At 45.2% G+C, this 21,800-nt stretch overlaps 2 protein-coding genes across 3 annotated transcripts; both read right to left on the reverse strand.

The window, feature by feature from the left end:
* Nucleotides 1-1,119: 1,119 nt before the first annotated feature.
* On the reverse strand, nt 1,120-4,653 carry LOC119271693 (coatomer subunit beta'-2-like). Its single transcript, XM_037553420.1, has 8 exons — nt 4,406-4,653; nt 3,357-3,408; nt 2,784-3,221; nt 2,516-2,677; nt 2,251-2,408; nt 1,824-1,892; nt 1,676-1,684; nt 1,120-1,495 (listed from the first exon to the last, which is right to left on the reverse strand). The coding sequence occupies exons 1-8, from the start codon at nt 4,651-4,653 to the stop codon at nt 1,120-1,122; spliced, it is 1,512 nt and encodes a 503-aa protein (XP_037409317.1).
* An 11,012-nt stretch (nt 4,654-15,665) lies between these two features.
* LOC119266631 (pentatricopeptide repeat-containing protein At1g63070, mitochondrial-like) lies at nt 15,666-20,971 on the reverse strand. 2 transcript variants are annotated; one of them, XM_037547862.1, is made up of 6 exons: nt 20,833-20,971; nt 17,840-20,405; nt 17,613-17,686; nt 17,137-17,285; nt 16,561-17,029; nt 15,666-16,017 (listed from the first exon to the last, which is right to left on the reverse strand). In XM_037547862.1, the coding sequence occupies exon 2, from the start codon at nt 20,238-20,240 to the stop codon at nt 18,057-18,059; it is 2,184 nt and encodes a 727-aa protein (XP_037403759.1). In that variant the 5' UTR covers nt 20,241-20,405; nt 20,833-20,971; the 3' UTR covers nt 15,666-16,017; nt 16,561-17,029; nt 17,137-17,285; nt 17,613-17,686; nt 17,840-18,056. The 2 variants fall into 2 exon arrangements, with proteins under 2 accessions (XP_037403759.1, XP_037403760.1); XM_037547863.1 differs by lacking the exon at nt 17,613-17,686.
* Between the last annotated feature and the right edge of the window lie 829 nt (nt 20,972-21,800).

Genomic DNA, 21,800 nt, shown 5'->3' on the forward strand with positions numbered 1-21,800 from the left:
CAGTGAGAATACAAAACTGAATGAAAACCGTGTTCCTCCTCAACTAATCCTACACCAAGCCCATTCACTCCTGGAGGAGCGCCGCCACGTCCCGTCGACCTTAAATAATGCTCTGCTTTCACCCCGTTCACTCCTAAATGGGCTAGCCCAAAGCAGCGACAGAGAGGCGACAGGGGGTCCGCATTTGGTACATATTACGTGCGCTATGCGGGGAATAGGATCCGCGGAAAGCACCAAGTTCATAACAAATTAAAAATCAGAAACTCATGAAGAAATGTGCAAAGTTCATAACAAATTTAAAATCAGAAACTCATGAAGAAATGTAAATTTTAAGGGAACCCATGTTTCACAGATCGGAACATATTCCAATGCACACAGCAAAAATATGTACTTCTACAGTACAAATACACAACGCTGATCACATAACTGAATAACCCCACTGAGAACAATGTCTGCACCAAACTTGCATTGGCATAACTCAAACACGCAATTCATGCTCCATTGCTCAAGCTTTATTTTCCTCCATTCCTCAATTACCTTGCAGGAGGGAGGACCTTCGTAAAATATCAATCGATTTCCATGATTGCAACTCCTCGCTCATGTCCAATAGCGAGGCTACATACATATGATACCCTGGTCAGAAGTTTGAACTGTGGAATAACATTGTGAAGAACCCATGCTGAATTACAAAACCGTCCTACTCTGCTATCCCACACTTTAGTGGTTGTTTGGATAACTGCTACATGGAGCAATTTTTAGCCAAATCGACTTAAAGAGGATTTTTAGAAAACCAGTTTTAAGTTGTTGTTTTGTTAAAATTGGTTTATGGAATACTTTGTTTGGAGTTAATAACTTCAAATAGGAGACAGGTGTATTAGATAAAGTTTCATATCGGACGCAAGATCACAACTGAGCTTTGATGTTGCCACTAATTCGGGTGATCGTCAACCTCGAGGAACAACCCAAGCTGCCACAAGATGTTGTCGGGGCTCGCCTTTCAGAACCAGCCAGTGTATCTTCTCACTACGCATCACCGTCCTCTTTGTCTCCAGCATGTGCCGACGGGCCTTCTCCCTTGCTCTGGACCTCGCCTCCTTCTGCTGCCTTTCTGAAGATTCCTTACCACGGGCGATCAGTTCGTGTGCGCTTTGCTGGAGCTGTATTGTCGACGCTCTCATCTGAATACGAGTTGCAGCAATCACTGCTGGAATTTGAATCAGAACAACCGCTGCTGCAATCACATGCGGAGTTGGAATTGCATATGTCCATGTACTCATCCTCCTCTTCCACGAGCTCTGGTGCCGACGTGATCGTCAAAGGAAAGACGCCGCCGACTATGTCAACATCTTCCTCCTGTTTGGTCATCCTCTTTAGCAAGTGGCAGCAACGATGGGCAAGGGCCGGCAGTGGCAGACTGCTTCGAGGGTGGAAGCGGCGGTGGGGCCAACAGTGGCAGAATCTTTCAAGGCCGGTGCTACAGGCCGGGGCGGCGGCGCTACCGCCACCCCAAGAGCCTCGCATATCCAGGACTGGCTTTGGGAAAACGATGATGGAGTTGGCTCACCGAACAAGATTTTATGAAAATGTATATTAATCATCTTCCCTAAACGCGAAATTACGGGTGTAGGAGACTAGGAGTACGGAAGCACTGCTCTTTCATTGACTATGTTAGCACTTTTTCCCCCTCAAAGGGCTGATTGAGATTGGATGTTGGCACTGGATGATATGGCTTTAGTTAGTTAGCCCGCTTTGTTCCCACCAAAAGGTTGAAAAGAAGGTGTGTGGGGGTCAAGTACAAGAGTTATAGGAATTTCTTCTGTTACCTTCTTATGCCCTTGACGTATGCAACACATACAACCTTGCCGAGACCGAAATGAACCGTTCTCTCACACCTGCGCAATTACGAATCCTACTATTAATTTCCAAACTTGTTACAGAATTTAGCCACGTATACTCTACATGATAAAACAAAGGAAAGCAGAGGAAGAGAAAGGGAATGGTGTAGCCATGCTCTGGTCCTCTGGTTTGTATATAATTAAGTTTTTGAATTGAAAAGCAAGCTTGTACAGTTAGAGTGTTACTTTCGGACTGCCTGCTTTCTCCCGGATGGATTCTGACCCAAATTTAAACTTTCACGTGTTACTATGTGATTGATGATCAAAGGAGATCTAACATATATATCAAGGAACTATGCCCGAGGAGAGTAGTAGGAAGCCACAATGTATAGTAGCGGCTGCCGGAGCGTTGTACCTGTAGGTTGTGGAGTCGTGGAGAGAAACACCACAGCTTCCTGACGCGGTAACCAATACTGCTGGACGATCTGGGTGGCAGTCGATCACACCAACTTCACAGTATGAGTTGAGCCCCTTGATTTCACGGGTACATGTCTGTGTTCGCAAATCCCAGATCTGAATGAGAGACGTTAGTTTGAGATGTGCCGCATGCATGCAACCACGCACTACAACATGTGATATCATTTGTTTGTTTGTTGAATGAATTAAGAAGATGATCATACGCGTGCCGTCGCATTGTCCGGTCTCAACTGCCATCCCGATCCTGTAACCATGTAGTGCTGCTGCTGCTGCTGATCACCACCCGTGGGATAGTAATCAACAGAGCGCTGCCCCTCTTCGCAGTTGAGGCTGGTGAAATGAGTGGGAGAAAAAATTCTCCAGATCTGTGAACGAGAAATAAATAAATTATACAAGATGGTGGACAAACGATATTTATTTTTAGGAACAAGTTTATTATATATGAGTATAAGAAAAGGAATATTAATTAACCTTCACTGTGCCGTCCCCGGAAGCACTGGCAAAAGTGTTGTTGTCATGCGGATTGAACGTGACTTGGTTCACCCTGGCTGAGTGCCCAGTGAATGTCCTGATGCACACCCAGCCCTTCTCCCAGTTCCAAAGCTTGATCAGCTGGTCACGAGATGCCGACAGCACAAATGGTTGAGTCGGATGAACGGCGAATGATGTGACCGCACCGCCGTGAGCTTTGAATTCCTTGGCTCTCTTCATTGTCATACAGTCATGCACGTGGATGTACCCGTCGTCATCACCCACCACGAACAATTGCTCCGTCGACTTCACGATAAACCTAACGCTGCTAACGAACACCCTAGAGGAGAAACTAACGCTGCTAACAAACATCCTAGAGGAGAAGTTTCTGAGGGAATGAGCAAACCCAGGGTGGAATTCACGCTCCATCATTCTTGTCTGCATCGCACAAAAGATATGGATACAATTGGAAATCAGTGTGCAATATACTATGTGAGGGCCTAGCCCATCAATGCATGCATGATGCATCCCAACAAGAATACGGCTGCATCCTACGTGTATATATATGCGTACCTGGGTCTTGTAGTTCCAAATGACAAGCCGTGCCTGATAGGCAGTCAAAATCCTGCGTGACACGAAGAAACATAGTAGGCATATATAGAAAATAATTATTAAAACTAGTCATCAACCTGTGCACATGCACAAGATAGCATAATACTATCAAGGAACAAGGTGATAAAATACCTGGAAAACACGTGATGTACTTCATTTTTTGATTTACAAATACATGACAAATTATATCCATGAATCTTGAAGTAAGAGAAAACCATATTCGCTCAGGGCAGATTAAATAGTTTACAGGCAAAATGTATATGATTTATTTTTCTTTGAACTGCACTATAACCGATTGTATGGTTTTGAATCTATCTATATATCCATTAATTATATACTAAATTATACCATTTTAAGCTGTCAAGCTAAAATCTAATGAGCTCATGTTAGCTCAAGATCAACAGTTTTTATTTTATTTTATCAAACTACATAAAATGCTCATACACAACTCATTTCTTTGAGAATCGATCTCACATCCAGGCAAAAAATAAGTTGATCGAGACTTGAGCTTTTCTTGCAGCCCTAGTTGTCACAAGGAGCAACAACCACATACTATGCACCGAAGGAGCTAAAAGAAAGTTATAATCCCGTGAGTTGTGACCAAGATAAAGGTCGAGCATAGAGGTTATGGGCTGCTGCATTTAGCTATATAGTTAGGTAAAACTTGTGCTTCCACCGGTTTTCAGAAAGTCTACATGATACATGGCGTTCGTTAGGCGCAACGGACGGAATGACCCTCACCGGTAGCCCTGCCTCGTTGTCGGTACCTTCGAGGCCTTGTGGCCCACTTTCGACAGATTTTGCGAACGAGGACTGCATCAGCACCCTCGGTGACTTCATCGGCGGTGGTGCCCAAGGTCGGGCATCATCGCAGTGGCCGGGTGCGCGGGCTCGATGGTGGCAGCGTGGGGCCTCGTCTCCCGCTGTGGAGTCGTCTCCATCTGGGTGCACCGGGCATTCCCCGCCGGGGTTGTTCATTAGAGAGGCGCAACACGGCGTCACGGGGGGACCTCCTGGCTGTGGAAGCAGGGCAGCGCGAGGCACGCGGTCGGTTCGTTGCGCTGCTCTCGAGTGTGACCATCGTCGGTGCTTCCCCGGTGGGCACAAGACGGCCACCGCCGACCCTCTCGCGGATGGGGAAAGGGTTCCACCTATGAACCGCCCTCACTCCCCCTCGGGATGGGCCAGTACCAAGGCCTAGATTGACCCAACTCTCTCCTGGCACATGGGCCCCAGCTAGGATGTCTGGGTACTCCATTCAGCGAAATTACTAATTAAGAGGTAACCCTTGCAAAGGCTATCCCAAACTCCTGTGGTGGTGACAAGTGACGCGACACATGTGGACCATTTGTCGCCACCAGAGAGTTTTGGTGGGTTTTTCACACCCATGCATGAGGAATGTGAGGTTGGTTGTGGTTTTTTCATAGATCCGTTTTAAGAAAATGAAATATCTGGTGAACCACTATTGGGAAAAGCCCTATAGGTGAACTATAATTAGTGACGGGCAGGGCAGGTCACCCATCACTGCAACATTTCTAAAATAGCATTGGCGGGTAACTGGAAGGACCCGCTACTGCTAGAGACAATCCAATGGCGCGCTCGATCTAGCACCCGTCACAGGTAGGCTCTTCCAATTAACCCACGGGATGGAAAGTGTAGTGACGGGCAGAAAGCTAGCGCCCGCCACTGGTATATGAGAAAGCAGTGGCGGGCATCGCCCAACGCCAGCCACTACTACATTTTGGCAAGCCACGGCAAATAAATCCAAATTCTGAAAAAGTTTGCAGTGGCGGGTGTCCTTTGTCGCCCTCCACTGCTCTGCACGGACAGTTCTACTTCCGCGCCTGCCCAACCGTCCACGGCCTTTTCATTTCCACCGTTTCATTTTCTCTATGTCAGTTCCTCTCATCTCCCATTACGCGCTGTCCTGCGCCTCGACAACTGTCGTCGTCCCTGCGACCCGCCTGCGGCTCCTTCCAAGTGTCCGCCGCCAGATCAGCTCCCCGTCGCGTCGTCCGCCTCGAGCGCCACCAGATCTGCTCACCGTCGTGTCGTCCGCCTCGACCGCCGCCAGATCTGCTCACCGTCATGTCGTCCGCCTCAACCGTCGCCGCCCAGTTCTCCGCCTTGACTGCGGCCCCCGTTGTCCGCCTCAACCGCCGTCGCCGTCCTACGCCTCGACCGCCGCCGCCTTCCGGTCGTACTTTCCTCCGCCATCACGCCCGCGGCCGGGAAAACCGCCAACGGTATACTATCTCCGTGGCTAAATTACGCTCTAGGATTTAGGATTTGCCTCGGGTTAATTTCTAGATTAACTTATGCTTTGGGTTTCAACTTCAGCAATAGTACTAGTTGTACATCATATAAGAGAGCAGCACACCAGCAGTGGTACTAGATAATTCAAATAGCTCTTTCTCGTATCAGGAGGTGTCCGAATATTTGGAACATTGCTAAATATGACAAGCGGTAATGATGTGGCTTCATGTTATTCACAGGAATTTGAAAAAGAGTGACAAAGTTTGGCTGAAACGTTAATCCATTTCCGTTTCACCAAATTTCTGTCACTCAATATGTTAACTTTTTAAGCAAAGTTCATGCCGAATTTCATTTCTGTCACTCTATATAAGTGGAATTGTAATATCTCACATTCGTATGCTTAGTTATGACAATATTGTTTCATTTGTTTACATATGAGTGGAATTGTGTGGAGTTTTCTTTCATATGACAAGTGCAGGGGCTTAGCATGTTATTCACGGGGATTTGAAAAGGAGTGACAAAGTTTTGGTGAAATGTCGATTCATTTCCGTTTTGCCAAATTTTTGTCACTCAATATGTTAAGTTTTTAAGCAAAGTTCAGGCTGAATTTCATTTGCTATGAAAATATTGTTTAATTTGCTTACATATGACAAGTGCATGGGATCAGCGTGTTATTCATAGGGATTTAAAAATGGGTGTCAGCGTTTTGATGAAATGTTGATTAACTTTCGTTTTGTTAAAGTTCTGGTACTCAGTATGTTCAATATTCAACAAAGGTTATGCCACATTTTCTCCCATCCTTAGCCAGTTCCTCTTCTCAATATTACTTTCATAGGCTAGTATTCATGTCAACCATTTACAATTGATAAGTGCTTCATAATGATTATTAGTGATCATGAGGCGTAAGATCCACCATATCTGCAAATGTCCATGTATGGATAGTATGAAAACTGCAGTACAATTCGGGCTCTTCTTGAAGAACGGTTTTAAAAGATGAGTGGTGACGGTCTTTAACTTTAATTAGTATTCAATTCTAACCATGTGTATAATTCTTGTACTGACTTTAATGTTAATTATTAACTGCTGCATAGTGTATCCCATGCAACGTAAGGGTTGACTTCAACAATTTATGTGGTAACGTTATGTACTTTGAGGATGATAAGGGGCGCACATTCGAACTAGCTGTGCGAAAACGAAAGGATAGAACCATCATATATGACGATGGATGGGAGCAATACATTGCATAGAATAGTTTCATCGGAGGAGAGTACATATCCTTTTCCTTGAAAGGAGCGGTCAACAGGTTAACGACACTGTATTTCTCCTACGATGACGATGACGATGAACAGGATGATGGAAACAACCAAGATTATGAGGACAACCATGAAGATGAGGATAGCCAGGATGATGAGGACAGCGAGAATGACGAGGATGAGCAAGATGATGAGGATGACAATGGTCTATTCAATTATGCAATTTTTCTCTCAAAGAATGAAGAAGCTTAGACGGGATGAGACTCAAGATAGCAACGGGGACGAAACCCACCGGGTTTTGCTTGCCCAAACCCATCCCCACGAGAAAATCGCAAACCCGTCCCCGTCCCCATCAACGTGCGCGGGGTTAAGTTTTTTCCCGTCCCCTAGACCCGTCGGGTTTTCAAAACCCACAGGGAACCCGTCCCCACGAGCAGTCAATGAAAACAACAATATTTGAAAGAAAAACATGAGTATATTACAGCAGCAGGCGACGACTGGGGGACCTAGGTTTAGGTTTAGGTGTTGTGTTGTGCGGGAGAGAGAGACTTGAAGAGCGAGCGACACTGTAGCGACCGAGCGTGGGGTTGATTTATACTCCAGGGCCTCGACGCTGTGGGGCTCAGCTGCTCAGGCACTGTGGCTTTGGGCCAGTTGAGTCAAGATGGATCGGTGCATATGCTATATAACGTATTTTGGCGGGTTTTGTCGGGTTTCGGGTTCGGGTAGTACTCCAATGGGTTTAAACCCGCGAAACATATCGGATTTTATAATGTACCCACGAGCAGCCCCGCGGTGATAGAAAGTCGCCCATCCCCATCCCCTAATAGGGTAAAAACCCGCGGGGACGCGGGTTTCGGGGCCCCATTGCCATCTTGAGATGAGACCATGAATATTACCGCGATGTTACCATCCAGTGTGGCCTTCTTGGGGAAGCCCCTTGTGCACCGTTTAATTAAAATCAATGTCATCAAAAAAGTCATGGTGAGATGTTTTGTATTCTTTCATCTTTTTTTTTTCATGACCAAGTATGGTGAGATGTCTAACATTGTGTGCTCTCTATTTGCTATTAATGATGGAGAGTTTAGAAGTTACATATGAAGATGTTTTTTCGGAGTGGACATCCCCAACGTCGGCACCGCTGGAGTAAGCCATGGACCAACATGGCGTGTCATCAACGTTCAGTACAAGACGGAATCAGACGGACGCATATCCTTCTATGAGTCTGGCTAGCGGGATTTCATGACAGTAACTAAGGGTCGACACACTTGTGATAATCACCATAAGAAAGAGCAACCACAATGACTTATAGATGATGTTGTCGTTGACCATGTTTGGAAATGAGGTCTAAGTCATGCATATATTAGCCGATGAACTGTTAGTAAGTTAAGATGGATGTGATATATTGATGTTTGTTTCTTAAGTCGAACAAATTTGAAGTTTTACATAATTAGTTTGTCATTTGTTTCCAAAATGAATTAAGTCTGGTTCAGTTATATTGAGAATCATATCACTAAGTGAATTAACTTTCTGGAAATAATATTTCGTAACGCGCAATGCCAATAATTGGTGTCCTCTTTTGAGCCTAGCCGCTCAGTGGCGGGTAGTGAAGAATGCCCGCCACTGGAAGTAATGTACCAGTGGCAGGCGCGTACCCGCCACTGATGTCGTATAGCAGTGGCGTTACATCATTGGCAGGTGGCCCTGAGAACCTTGCCCGCCACTGCTGGGCTTTTTGCACACGCCACTGCTAGGCATTCCTGGAGTACAGAACCATGAGTCCAAATTACAAACCATTTTCATCATTGTATTTCTCGTGTAGGTATCTTGAAATTTAGATCCCATGTTAGTAATCTTGACAAACTTCTTTTCGGGCAAAATTTATGCTCCCAGCTAGGACTAACTTGTGCATCCCAACATGTGCTCCCAACTAGTATTAACATGTGCGCTCCTAACCACACTAATCTATGCTCCCAACGTGAACTTGTTTGGACATGTGAACGAGCTCAGCCTAGGGCCTTGATATCCTTCCTCTGACATTTCTCACCAAGTTCTGGAGCACCATGAAGGGAGTGGTGGCTCAGATGTTTCGAGACTTCTTTGTCAGGACCCTTGTCCTGAATTAATTAATTTGGATCCCTTATCATCAAAGTTGTTGGGGCCACTGACATTAGGCAAGTTAGTCATATTACTGTGATCAACGTCCTTCAGTGCATATTTTCAAAGGAGTGCGCAATGCACCTGACTCCAATTGCTAATAGGTTGATCCAGCCCTAGCCAGTGAGTCTTCTTCTAAGGTCGGGATATCTTCGATGGGGTGCTCATGCTTCATGAGGTTCTCCACAAGGTTAAGTTCAAGCACCAGAGGGGGGGGGGGTCTTCCTTAAGCTTGACTTCTAGAAAGCATATGACCAGCTAGAGCGCCTGTTCCTGCGCCAGGTCCTAGAGCGGACGGGCTTTGATGACCGCTGGATCACCTGGGTGGTGCAACTTATGTAGTATGGCCATCAATACCAATGGTGTGCCAGGCCCCTCCCGTGGTGTGCGCCAGTGGGGGCCCGCCCTCTTTGCTCCTATTTTAACCTCGTCGCTGATGCCATTGCATATATCCTGGATAAGCCCAGAGTGGCTGGCCACATCCATGCGGTGGTGGTCCACTTGATCGATGGAGGCGGTCACCTCTAGTATGTGGATGACACGACGTTCATGGTGGAGGGATCCAACCTTGACATCATCAACCTGAAGTTTCTCTTGCTTTGTTTTGAGGTGATGTGTGGTTTGAAGATTAAATTTCCCAAGAGCGAGGTGGTGGTTATGCGGTACTTGCCAGACGTGCAACAGTGCATTGCAAACAACCCAGACTGTCAGATCCCCTCCTTTCCTGTTACCTACCTGGGTTTTCCAATTAGTGACCCGCGGATCCTAATCTAGGTCTTAGGCCTGCTATTAGAGCGGTATAGGTCCCGTATGGAGCCTTCACACGGCAACTTCATGTCCAAAGGCGCTAAGAAGATCCTAATTAACCCTCTAGCCTACCCATGTTCCTATTGGTTTGTACCTTCTTCTCGATGGGATCCACACAGAGATGGACAAGGAGGTTTATCACTTCTTCTAGCAGGGGGTGATAAGAAGAAGCACCACATGGTCAAATGGGCATAGGTTTTTTCCACCCCATATACCAAAGTGGTGTAGGGGTTTTTGCACCCCGGACCATCAATGTGGCCCTACACCTGAAATGGGTTTGGATGATCCTTTGGGTGAGGGGGCCTTTGGCTTTATCTGATCAAAGCAAATTACCTTCATGACCACCCTCCTCTCGAGTGCTCTCGAAAGGAGGGGTCTCTATTCTAGCGGTCGATACAAAGTATTAAGCACCTCATTCTTGAGGGGGCCCTGGTCTGGCCATGACACGCTGCAGGATTCTTTCAAGTCGCTCTTCGCCATTTGTAATGAGCCTGACACTGCCATTGTCATGGTCTATCATAATGCCACTGGAATCTCTCATTCCACCAGCCATTCAGAGATGAGGAGGCGATTGAGTGGTAGGCCTAGTCGTGATGGGTGTGCACTGGCTTTCCCTGGGCTCGCTGAACTCAGTGTCCTGGGGGCTCTCGCCATCAGGAGTGTTCACCTCTAGGTCTATTTACTGCTTGCTAGTGGGTGGGCCTTGTCCCGGTTGGGTCGTCGAGCTTTGGGCCTTGCGCATCCGACTCGAGATTCGGATCTTCCTGTGGCAGCTCACCCGTGGCCGTCTCCTGTCGGGTTCTGAAGTGCTGAAGAGGAATGGACCTGAAGATGGCCTTTGCCCACTGTGCGGGGTTTGTGAGGGTTTTACTTATATTTTCTTATTGTGCATGGCGGCTCAATTCCTTGGGGGTTGCCTTCGCGAGGCCTTGGGTGCAATTGGTGCCCGGCGGACTTGCGTGACCTTGTGGTAATTATTGAGTCTCTCACCAGCAGGAGGAGACGCCTCCTTTTGTCCCCTTTGCGGCCATGTCTTGGGCCCTTTGGACCTCCCGAAATAAGCTTGTGATTGCTCATGAACCTCTGCGACATGTGACTGATCTTATCTGCATTTATTTCTTTTATGCAGCAGTGAGGGCATCTTGTGGGACTTCGGGAGCGAGACGGTGAGTCGTCTGGTTCCGGCGAGCTAGCACGGGCCGCCTCTATGTACCCGTTTTCAATTATTATTTTGTGGCTTGTTTGGTTATATATGTCCCCAACAGTCTTCCTTTATCTTTGTACTTTTTGTATGGATCTTTGGTTAATCTCTGAAGTGATTAAATGCACGTCACTTGTACCCACACCAAAGGAAAAATACAGCTAGAAGCTTGAAGTCACCAAGGCTCTGTAGGGTGCACATCCATTGACTTTAGTAGACCATAACAATCATAATGAAGTAAGACCTGAAGTAGGCATGGTTGATCAAAACATGGGCTGTATCAGGCCGAAAACAGAAGGTGAAATATATGGGGAAAAAGTATCAGAGAATATCCTAGGTAGCGTCTACTCCGTATTTGATACCTCAGATCTCGTCTTCTCACACGTTGTTGCACAGGCGGCCTTCAGGGTCACCTCAGGAAATCCACGGCTGTTATCTATTTTAGCATGCACAAATTTCGAGGAAGCGCCATCAAACAAATAACTATATTTCGAGGAACCACTGCAAAACATACTGTACTCAACTGCACTTCACCTGGGAAAGTCTGTAGTAGGACGACTATGTCAAGCACGTCCATGTTGGCCGGCAGCTGCTCCACTTGTTTCATCGTTACAACGAAGGTGTGTGTGGACCTTGGTGGCACAGTACCGCCCAGAAGATTCAGATCGTAGTAGTGAGGTGTTGCCTCCTCGTGTTTTGGGACACACCTCACGGACACATGCTGATCGTCATGTTGTTAGTTACATGAAATGGGCAGGAGATAGACTTGTTCGATCGGAAAGAGAAGAGGAGCTGGAGGGGATGGACATTTATCAATTCAGTGTCCTTAACCATGCAACTGCTCATCTGCATGAAAGAAGGAAGCCACAGTAATACTATTTCTGTAGGATGGAAAAACAAGAAAATCAACTAAAATCATGCTAGAAAAATAGATTGTGGTATTGTTGATCATACCTGGTCATCTTCCTGCTCCCCCTATTGCATATAGTATATGGTTTAGTTTTCTGTTCGTAGGGATATATGTGACATCTATAAAGCAGAGAATATTACCCAAATACCCAGCCTTGAATAGGTGTAGATTTTTATTAAACAAGAGTTCCTCAACAAGACTGGTAGAAAACAAAATATTGTAGCCCGGGAATTAACTTGGGCACGGTAGTTAATCAAATAACAATGTACTCCCTCCGTTGCAAGATTGTGAAACTCCTTTTCAAATTTGAACTAAAACCACGACGAGTAATTTGGAACGGAGGGAGTATGAAATTGTGAATGATTAATCATACCCGATAAACTTTTCCGTATGAACCGCTGCCAAGCACCCGCTCTTCGGAGAAATTATCTGTCATACTTTCCAGTGAATCGAGCGACACACGGCTTGGTCCATCGGCCATGTTATTGCTTGCCCTGGATGTAAAACTAGAAGAACCAGCTGCATGTTTACACAGAAAGATAATAAGCGTCAGTTCAGATTTATGTCTTTCTTGGTTCTCCGCCAGTAACCAATCGAGCCTTACACAAAGCAGATCGAAAAATAGTACTCGGTGCTAAACCCATATGAAGATGGAACATGGCGAGCATGCACTAACCTGCAGGGGAGGACTTGCAGCGGCTTGCAAGGTGTTTCAAATTGGGTTGGTGGGTCAATCGGAACCCAAAGCTACGAGATGAACAAGTACTACTACGAGATCTGCATATGGAGATTCGATTCCCCTCCCTCGGTTGACCATAAAAAGATGGTGGGTCCACAACTGACAAGTCTTCATTTTGGACAACTTAAAAAACTCAAGGGCTCCAGTATCAAGGCCAAGACTAACAAAGAATCCAAGGTGAGAGTCTGGGCCGAACGAAAAAAAAACACAATGGTTAATCAAATGCAGTGTGGCTAAAAACAATCCCTAGGTAAGCTAAGCGACCTCACTCTTGTTTAACAATGTCTTAATTTCTTTTTTTTGGAACTTATGATCTATTCATCTTTAATCATGACAGTACATCAAGATCTGTAGACCATAGAGACATGATTGTAAGCACTGAAGCGAGGCGAGGCCGCGCCGTGGTCATCGAAAGGATCGAAAGGATCCAACCTGAACACACACGGATGTAGATGAACTACGACCAGATCTGAAAAAATCCTCCAAGAACAGATCCGCCAGAGACAAACCTCTGCACGCCCACCGACGATGCTAGACGCACCACCGGGATGGGGGCCAGGCGAAGAAAACCTTATTCCATCTTAAAGGAGCCGCCGCCGTCTCGTCTTCCTGAGCAGGACATAAAACCTAACAAAATTCAAAAAAATGTCTAAAAACAGACCGCTCCCACCAGCAAGGGCTGAGATCCACCGCGCCGCCACGGCCCTAAGGCCACCGGAGACGAGTTAGACCGGCGGGAGGCAGAGGAATCCTAGGCTTTGTTAGGAGAGGCGGCGGCTGCAACGAGGACGTACTCTAGCTTACTTTTTTTTCTCTTGGAGGGCGAAATTCTGGGGTCGCATTGACAATGTCTGAATTTCAAAACTCTCTATGTTCGTGGTCCAAGGTCAAGAGGGGGGAAGATGGCTACTAGCCTGTTGCATACCTGTCCAAATTGTATGGTGGGACGAGATAGAACCCAGACTTCACTTAGAGCATCTACAGACGGGCGCCTCAAACCGCCTCTATATGCCCAGGTGGATGGCTCGGCAATCGACCGGCCAAAAACCCTGACCCAGACGGATACCTCATGCCCGCCCCAAAGCGCCCGGGCTGACAGGCACCCCTTATATCCAGCCTAAATATGTTGCGGATATGGCGCGTCTGCCACATTAGATGTGGCCCATGCTGGCCAACCTCGACCCCACATATATTCATCCCCATCCGCTCCCTGGACGAAACCCTGGCCACTTTGCTCCACTCTAATCCAGCCTACTGTGCCCCAACCACCTTTCTAGCGATCTACGGCCTTCTCCACCATGCGGGGCAGCAGATTTGAGTCCTCGATCACCCGATCTATGGACTGGGGCCTCATCCCATGTGGGCCTGAGGAGGAGATGGTCGTTCGCATTGCGCTTCGCCGCTCCCGTGAGATCGCCTGACAACTGGCGGACTCGATCCGGCAAGAATCCATTGCATCCGCCTAAAGGGAGCTTGGATCCAGGGCTAGGCGCGTCGCTTGTACCTCATCGGAGGCCGTGCGGTCTACCTGACTCCCCAACGTCGTGGCGGAGGCGCAAACCATTTGTTAGCGTGCCGACTCGGATGTAAATGCCCGTAGTTATGCCCCGACCGGTGGGAACGCTATGGGAGGTTTTGGGAAGGTTTCAAAAGGATTTTTCTTTCATTTTTCTTGTTTTTTTATTCTCTTTAGATTTTTCTTAAATTTTTCTATTTTGATTTTTTCCCTTCTCTTTCCTTTGTATTCAACAACTTTTCAAAATCAGTATTTCTAAAAATTCATGAACATGTTTAAATTCTTGAACATTTTCAAAAATACGTGAAAAAAAATCAAATTAGTGAACTTATTACTTCATTTAACATTTTTAAAATTTTGTGAAAAATCAAATGGGAGAACACTTTTTAAAATACGCGAACAGTTTATGAATTGTTTTGATTATTTTTATATTTATGATCATTTTAACGATTCACATACATTTTTTGAACTCGCGAACAAGCTCTGAATTATTCCTTTTTTATTCTTCAAACATTTTTCAAATTCATGAACTTTTTTTAAGCTCGTGAACATTTTTCCTTGTGTGAATATTTTATTGGTGACTATTTCTTAAATTCACGAACATTTTCTCAATTGCGGACAGTTTTTATTTGTTTTTCTTAATTCGCAGACAATTTTTAAATTCATGATTTTTTTAAACGTATTTTTTTGTGAATTCAAGATGATTTTTAAAATTCATATAAAAATCAACCGGAATAAAACAATCATGAATATTTTCTCTGTTATTTGTTAGTATAAAACCAGGGCTTTGGCGAACGTGACTTGCGCTGGGAGGTCGCTTGCCCGTTTTCACTGTGATGGCCAGGCGATTTGTTTTTGCTCGCTTAAAGCGATTCATAGCCTTCCCAAATTTCTGCGGACAGGGAGTGTGTGGTGGGCCAGCCAATCTCAGCTTCAGCCTTCTTTGGAGCATTCCCAAATTTCTGCGTGGGTTTCTTTTCTTTTAGTTATCCTAGTTTCCCGTCATTTTTTTCTGTTGGTTTTCAAAAAACTCAAGTCTATTTCGTTTAGGAAAGTTTACCATTTTAAAAAAAGGTGGAAATTTTAAAAATTTGAGGCTTTTTTTTGGTAAAACATGAACATGAAATAACTTTTGTGAACAATTTGTATAAAATGTGTGAACATGGTTTTTTAATTTAAGAACATTTTTTGCAAACATGAATTTGTTGAAATTTTGAAGAAAAAACTGTGACTTGTGGGACGATGATTGATGGGTTTCATCTTCTTTCATGGGCTGCTTATCCATATAGGATGGCTTTTGATTTATGGCATTCACTATTTTTCCCGCTGATAATTAGCCGCCAACAACATTAGCAATGTCTCAGTGGAACCATATTCATGCCATCGGCAATTGTTGATGTTGTAATGAACGACTCAAAACCCTTTTCTTAATAAAGCAAAGTGAAATGGGCAAGCAAACATTGCGGCCATGTGCTTTTTTTTATTTTACAAAATGCCAATTGAATGAAAGAACGATGCCCACCAGGGAAATACACTGGACATTTGAAGAACTCGAGATCTACCCATAGCCTCCACGAACTGTACTATCCACTCTATCGATACCATAGTTATCAGAATGAAGATTACGAAAATCCGAGTATATCAATAAAGAAACGCTAAAGAGATTCAGATAATTTGCTTATTCGAAGAAAAGGCCACTGATTATTGCCAGCTTGGTTGGACCTCGGGCTTGTCTAGTTGAGCACCAATTTGTTAAGCAAACAATATCACCATTTGTCCGTACCTGCAAGGAGGAGCATGTCAAATGGTAGCAATGCACATAAATGTTATGAATGCAAAAATACAGATAATAATCTACACATCAGAGCAAGCTCAGGATCGATAAGAATCTGAGCCATGTAGAAAAATTACAGGCTGATTTGCCACAGCAATACTACTTCTATTTATACCTTCAAAGGGAATAAGCACTTCATCATGATCACAAAAAACTAAACATATAGTCCAATCTCCCAGTAAAGTAATCAAATACTTAATTTAGTCCTAATTATAAAACAGGCCAGGAATGGTTGGCATTCTGAAAATTTGAGAAGGGGCTGAAGCACGCAAATATATTCGATTGCCACCAATAAATCTACCACACCTTTGTGTAAGCACTTCATGAGCACAAAACAAATATGATTATATATTTCAATCGTTCCAGAAATTACTGAAATGACTCTAATCACAGTAATCATATTTACATACATAGACAAAACAAGTATTGACCGTGTCCATGTTACAAGGAGGATTAAGCAAAGAAGGGGAATAGGGAGAAATTAGGACTCACCTCCCGAGGGGAAGAGAAGGAGCAGCATCGACAGCAGCACCTATAAAGTGCAGGAGGCGGAAGCTGCGGTTAAAAGGGAGAATGCCCCTGTCTCCACCCGGCTGCTTTCTTGGTCGTTCAGGGTGCTAGGAACGGCATCTGCTAGAATGACACCATCAAGGCTGAAGACGGGCAGGTTGTAGCTGAGCAGCCATGAGCATGGCAAGTGCCAACCATGTCCTCGCTGAGCAGGTTGCATGGGTGGGGAGGAAAAATGTTTGTATGTGTTGGTGTGCGCGTGGCTTCCTTGGTATGGGAACAGGATGAAGCTTCCTTGCTGCTCTTCCCTCCCTCTTCTCCTCATGAGCGACCTGACATGGATAGCCCCAGCTAACGCACCTTCTCTCCTGGTTACTTGCATTAATCAATCCATCCACAAGCTGAAGCATTTCAACAGAAGGGTGGTATCTGAAGCTTGATCAACAGTTATCTGCAGCACCAAATGTTTCTTTAGATGCACTGAAAGAAGTTCCATTGTGAATATGTACACCAAAACAGTGCAGATGATGCTAAATGGAAACAGATAAACAGCAAGACCTGTCTCGGCATCTTCACATTCTGAAACCTGCACACTAACTGAACTTTCAGTATCCGCAGTTAAAGAGCTACATGACTGAAAGTCTGCCGACCCAAAAAGCTTGTTTCACGCGACAGAAGCTTTTGTTTGCACCCTGAAATCATTTCACCTGAAACATCAGAGAAGGAAATTGATTATTTATAACATCAGACTAATCTAGTCATAAAGGCACCACAAAAAGGTAAAGCAGAAAGCTATTCCCCTCTAAGAAAAATGTTGGGACTTTTCGGCAGCAGAATGTACTTCTAAACAATCATTAGAATTTATGTGAAGTTCATAACAGAATGATCAGCACAATAAAGTCCAGGGCAGCTTACATCCTGCATATTTTTAAAACAAAAGCAGAGCAAAACTAAGAATAACATCTAACGATACAAATCAGATTTAGGTTGTCGTATTTTTACAATATCTAGCATGCGATAAATTGATGCCCTACCTCTTCATCTAACTTGAGGAGTATCTTCCAACAGTACAAAAAATAGCTTTGGTTTTTCCAGCTGAACACCTAGCCTTGAACAGAAAATTGTCAAAATCAATCATAAACTTGTTGCCTAGCAGAAAAAGAGGCCCTAATAAGATAAATCCAACTCAAAATGTGCATTTTTATATGCAGTTGGCAGTCCTAATATCTTACTTGATTATTTGCATGAGCCAATATCTAACCTGTAATTATCTATCACACCATACAGGTATTGAATAGGATGACATCATCAAAGTGAAAACTTTGACCAGTTTCTTTCCCTCACTTGTTCAGATGATGGCAGTGGCGGAAGCAAAGGGAACAGATGGAACTAATACTTGATGCAACAATACCATGAGCTCATCACCTTATGGAATCATTCTGTTGACCAAGTTACCGTAGCTCTGTGATAACCTATGACTATGATACATCCTTATCTTCCTGAGAATCACCAAAATCATCCCCATCATTACCAAGGCCCAATATACAGCTCAGCTTGGCATCCGGCGTAATGCCTGCCTGCAGCATACTGTTGTACATCGCCATAGCTTTTTTCTCATCTCCAATTTTGAAGTATCCAATTATGAGGTCTGTATAAGTTACTACAGTAGGTGTAAGCCCCTTGTTTATCATTTCTTCCATAAACAACTGTGCGCCATCCATCGCAAGCACTTTACTGAAGCCACCAATTAAACAAGTGTAGACAAAAGAATCTGCTGACAAACCCTCTGTTTCCATCTCTCTAAAGATTTCCAGAGCGGCCTTCATGTTTGAGCGCTTACAATAGCATGCAATCAGAGACGTATACAGAATTCTGTCTGGTGTCAGCCCCTCCCCAATCATATGCTTAAGCAATGTCATAGCTTCAGGAAGTTTATCATCATGGCACAGACCATTTATGAGGCTGGTATATGTAAAGATATTAGGCTTTGTCCCCTCATCGACCATTTTATAATACAACCTGAAAGCCTCCTGCAGATCCAAAGCCTTCACAAAACCATCGATAATAATACTGTAAAGCACAGTATCAGGAACATAGCCCCTTTTTATCATGTCTGCGAAAATACCCCACACGTCATTAGGTTTATTGACCTTGCACAGGCCATTGATGATAACTCTGTATGTACAGAGATTGGGGACAACCCCAAACTGGCGTACTTTATCCAGGAACAGGAAGGCCTCACCAATCAGCCCTTCGTTGCTGAAGCCGTGAACAAGAATTGTGCAGGTCACGATGTTGGGGCATATCCCATCACTGACCATGAGCTCAAACACCTCCAATGCTTCTTTCAGTTGCCTATGCCTACAGTATGCATATATCAGACTACTGTAATTGTAAGCATCTGGAACAAAATTATGATGAACCATGTCATTCCAAAGGTCGTAGCAAATCTCTAGATCTAGATGTTGACAACAACCATGAAGAACGATGCTGTAAACTATGTGGTCATGCTTGAATCCTTGATCTTTCAGCCTCTTAAAAAGCTCAAACGCCAATTCAACCCTTCCAGCTCTGCAAAGACCATGCAAAAGCGAACTATAACTCACCAGATTAGGACTGATCCCATTCCTTGCCATCTCAACGAGCATGTAATAGCCTGTCAAAACATCCCCTTGTTTGCATAAGCCATCAACTAATATGCTGTAGCTGTGAACATCTGGGACAAACCCACACTTCTTCATCCCATCAAACACTTCTATGGCCTTGTGAACCTGACCATCATGGCAGAAACCATGAATAACTGCATTAAAACAATAGCTGTTGCAAGGGTAGCCTCTCTGACACAGCATTTGAAGGAAGTTCCATGCAGATTTCACCTGTTTGGCACGGCAAAGCCCATAGAGGTAAGTGCCATAGGTTGCAGCATTTGGCCTCACACCTTCCGTTTCCATTTCAGAAAGAAGCTCTAGAGCTTCCTCCAGGCATAACTTGGCTCCATGTGTATACATACTCATCAGAACTGAATAAGAGTAGATATTTGGTGAAGGACCAGAACTCTTCATATCATCAAACAAACTCCTTGCATACATGATCTGGTTCCCCTCAACTAAGCGCTTCAGCAAGAAGTTGCATACCTGCAAGTCAACTCCAACCTTCTTGGCCTCGACATAAGTGAGGAGAGCATCCTCAAACATCGACAGCTCTACAAAAACCCGGATGATTGTGGCATAAACCTGTACCAACGTCATCGACCCACCCAAATTGCTAGCCAACAAGGACGCCAACTCAAACAACTCCGGCCCGGCATTCCCAAAGTGGTCGACGACGCTCTGAATCAGGCACCGGACCTCCCTAATCCTCCGTGGCAAGAAGGACTGCATAAGCAACGCAAACAGCCCGATCGACCGGGGTAGCCCATACACCCTGACACACTCCCTGAAGCTGATCTTCCTGGCATCATCCCAGCTCGATGTCCGGATTGCTCGTGTGATCGCAGGATGAAAATACTGGCGTCTATCCTCATTGCCAACAGAGCACTGACTGGGTTCCTCCTCATCATCCAAGCTCTTGGCGCAACAGGCCAGAGAAGAGAGGCATGGATCCAGGGGCCGATGTCTGTTCAAAAGGGCCCGACGCAGACACCCCAGCACTGCACGGCGCATAGACGAGGGACGCAAACCCCCTCCTCCTTACACTGACCTCGCCATTCGAGCAAGGATAGATCCACACAGAAATCGCACTTCATGGGCCAAGCTTCCTTACTGAGCTTATGGAGAGGACAACCCAAGAAAGAATAGGTCAAGCTTGCGAATCTGCCTCAGAATTTCCTGCAAGAAACGATAAAGAAGAGTCATTGCTGCAGCTGTTATCCTGAATCTCAAAGCCTCATCTGCAGCAACAAATCGAAGCCGACTAAGCACCATAATAACAAGAACGAAAATGGTGATTCGCAGAGTGCGGAGAGGGTATCCCTGGTGAAGTACAGCCAGTGGCAACCGAGAACAAGCACTCTAGTGTTTAGAACACTGCCGGCACGGGGGGCATGGCAGAGGGCAGCTCCACGCCCCCAAGACAAACAGCTAACCGGCTACAGCTCACGCTAATGACTAGCCAGGCCGGGGCGTAGCATAAGTAAAGCGCAAAAAAATTGGCATATAATCTGAGCTCCATTGCTAACAACACAGCAAAGTAGATAAATTTGGCAGCGGATTGGAGAGCTTGAGCAGGTCAGGGAGAGAGAGAGAGAGCACGTACGGGTCAGCAGCCGGCGGTGGAGCCGCGACGCTGCGGGGGACGCGGGGAGCCGGCCGGCGTCGGAGGTGGAGGTTGCGCCGGCGTCGAAGAGGGGTGGGGAGGGCGCCGCCAGGACAGAGGAGGGGGGAGGGAGAGCGAGCGAGACAGAGCTGCTTTTCCTTTCCTGGGAGGGGCCGGGCCGGGCCGCGGGATATCCATGGCCCAATCTAAGTAGTGATTTTCTTGTTCCCCTCGAAAGAAAAGCACTCTAGTGATTTTCTTGTTTCCCCCTTCATAAAAAGTAGTGATTTTTTTGTCTGAGCACACACAAAATCGTCAGGGCCACTGCTTTAACCAAGCACAAAATGGAGTTTATCATGACATCTTTAACACTAATCAACGACCATAGCCCTTAACCCTAAACACGAAATCGCCTTTAACCCTAGCTAAGCACCAGATCACCACGGCCACGGCTTTAACCCTGCGCACGAAATAGCCACGGCATGAGCTCACCCTGTCGCGTCTAGAGCCGAGGGGGAGCTCGCTGTCGTTTCCTTCACCGGCGCCGAAATCCTAGAAACATGATGAACGTGACTAGACGAGAATTTCCATGTGTCCTCGAGAACACTTTGCTTTATATAAGAGAATTTCCCGACTTGTCATCTATATCTATACCAATATAAAAAGACCCAAAGGGGCAGATCCAATTAATCTCGGCCATCAAATCATGTCAATCCAACTATCTATACTGCTTCAATGTCGAGCGCTCAACACGTTTAGTGTGCAGTTAATTTCATGCCAAATATAGTGCTAGTCACATGATAACACGCAAATAAATAATATCCTACTTAATATCTGCATGCACTTAATATACTTTCAAATTAACGTGTAGTTAAATTCATGCCAAATAGTGCTAATCATATAATAACATGCAAATAATATCCTACTTAATATACTTCTAAATTAACGTGCATTGTGCGTACACTTGA

Source organism: Triticum dicoccoides, chromosome 3A (assembly GCF_002162155.2).
Source record: "Triticum dicoccoides isolate Atlit2015 ecotype Zavitan chromosome 3A, WEW_v2.0, whole genome shotgun sequence".
Taxonomy (NCBI): domain Eukaryota; kingdom Viridiplantae; phylum Streptophyta; class Magnoliopsida; order Poales; family Poaceae; genus Triticum; species Triticum dicoccoides.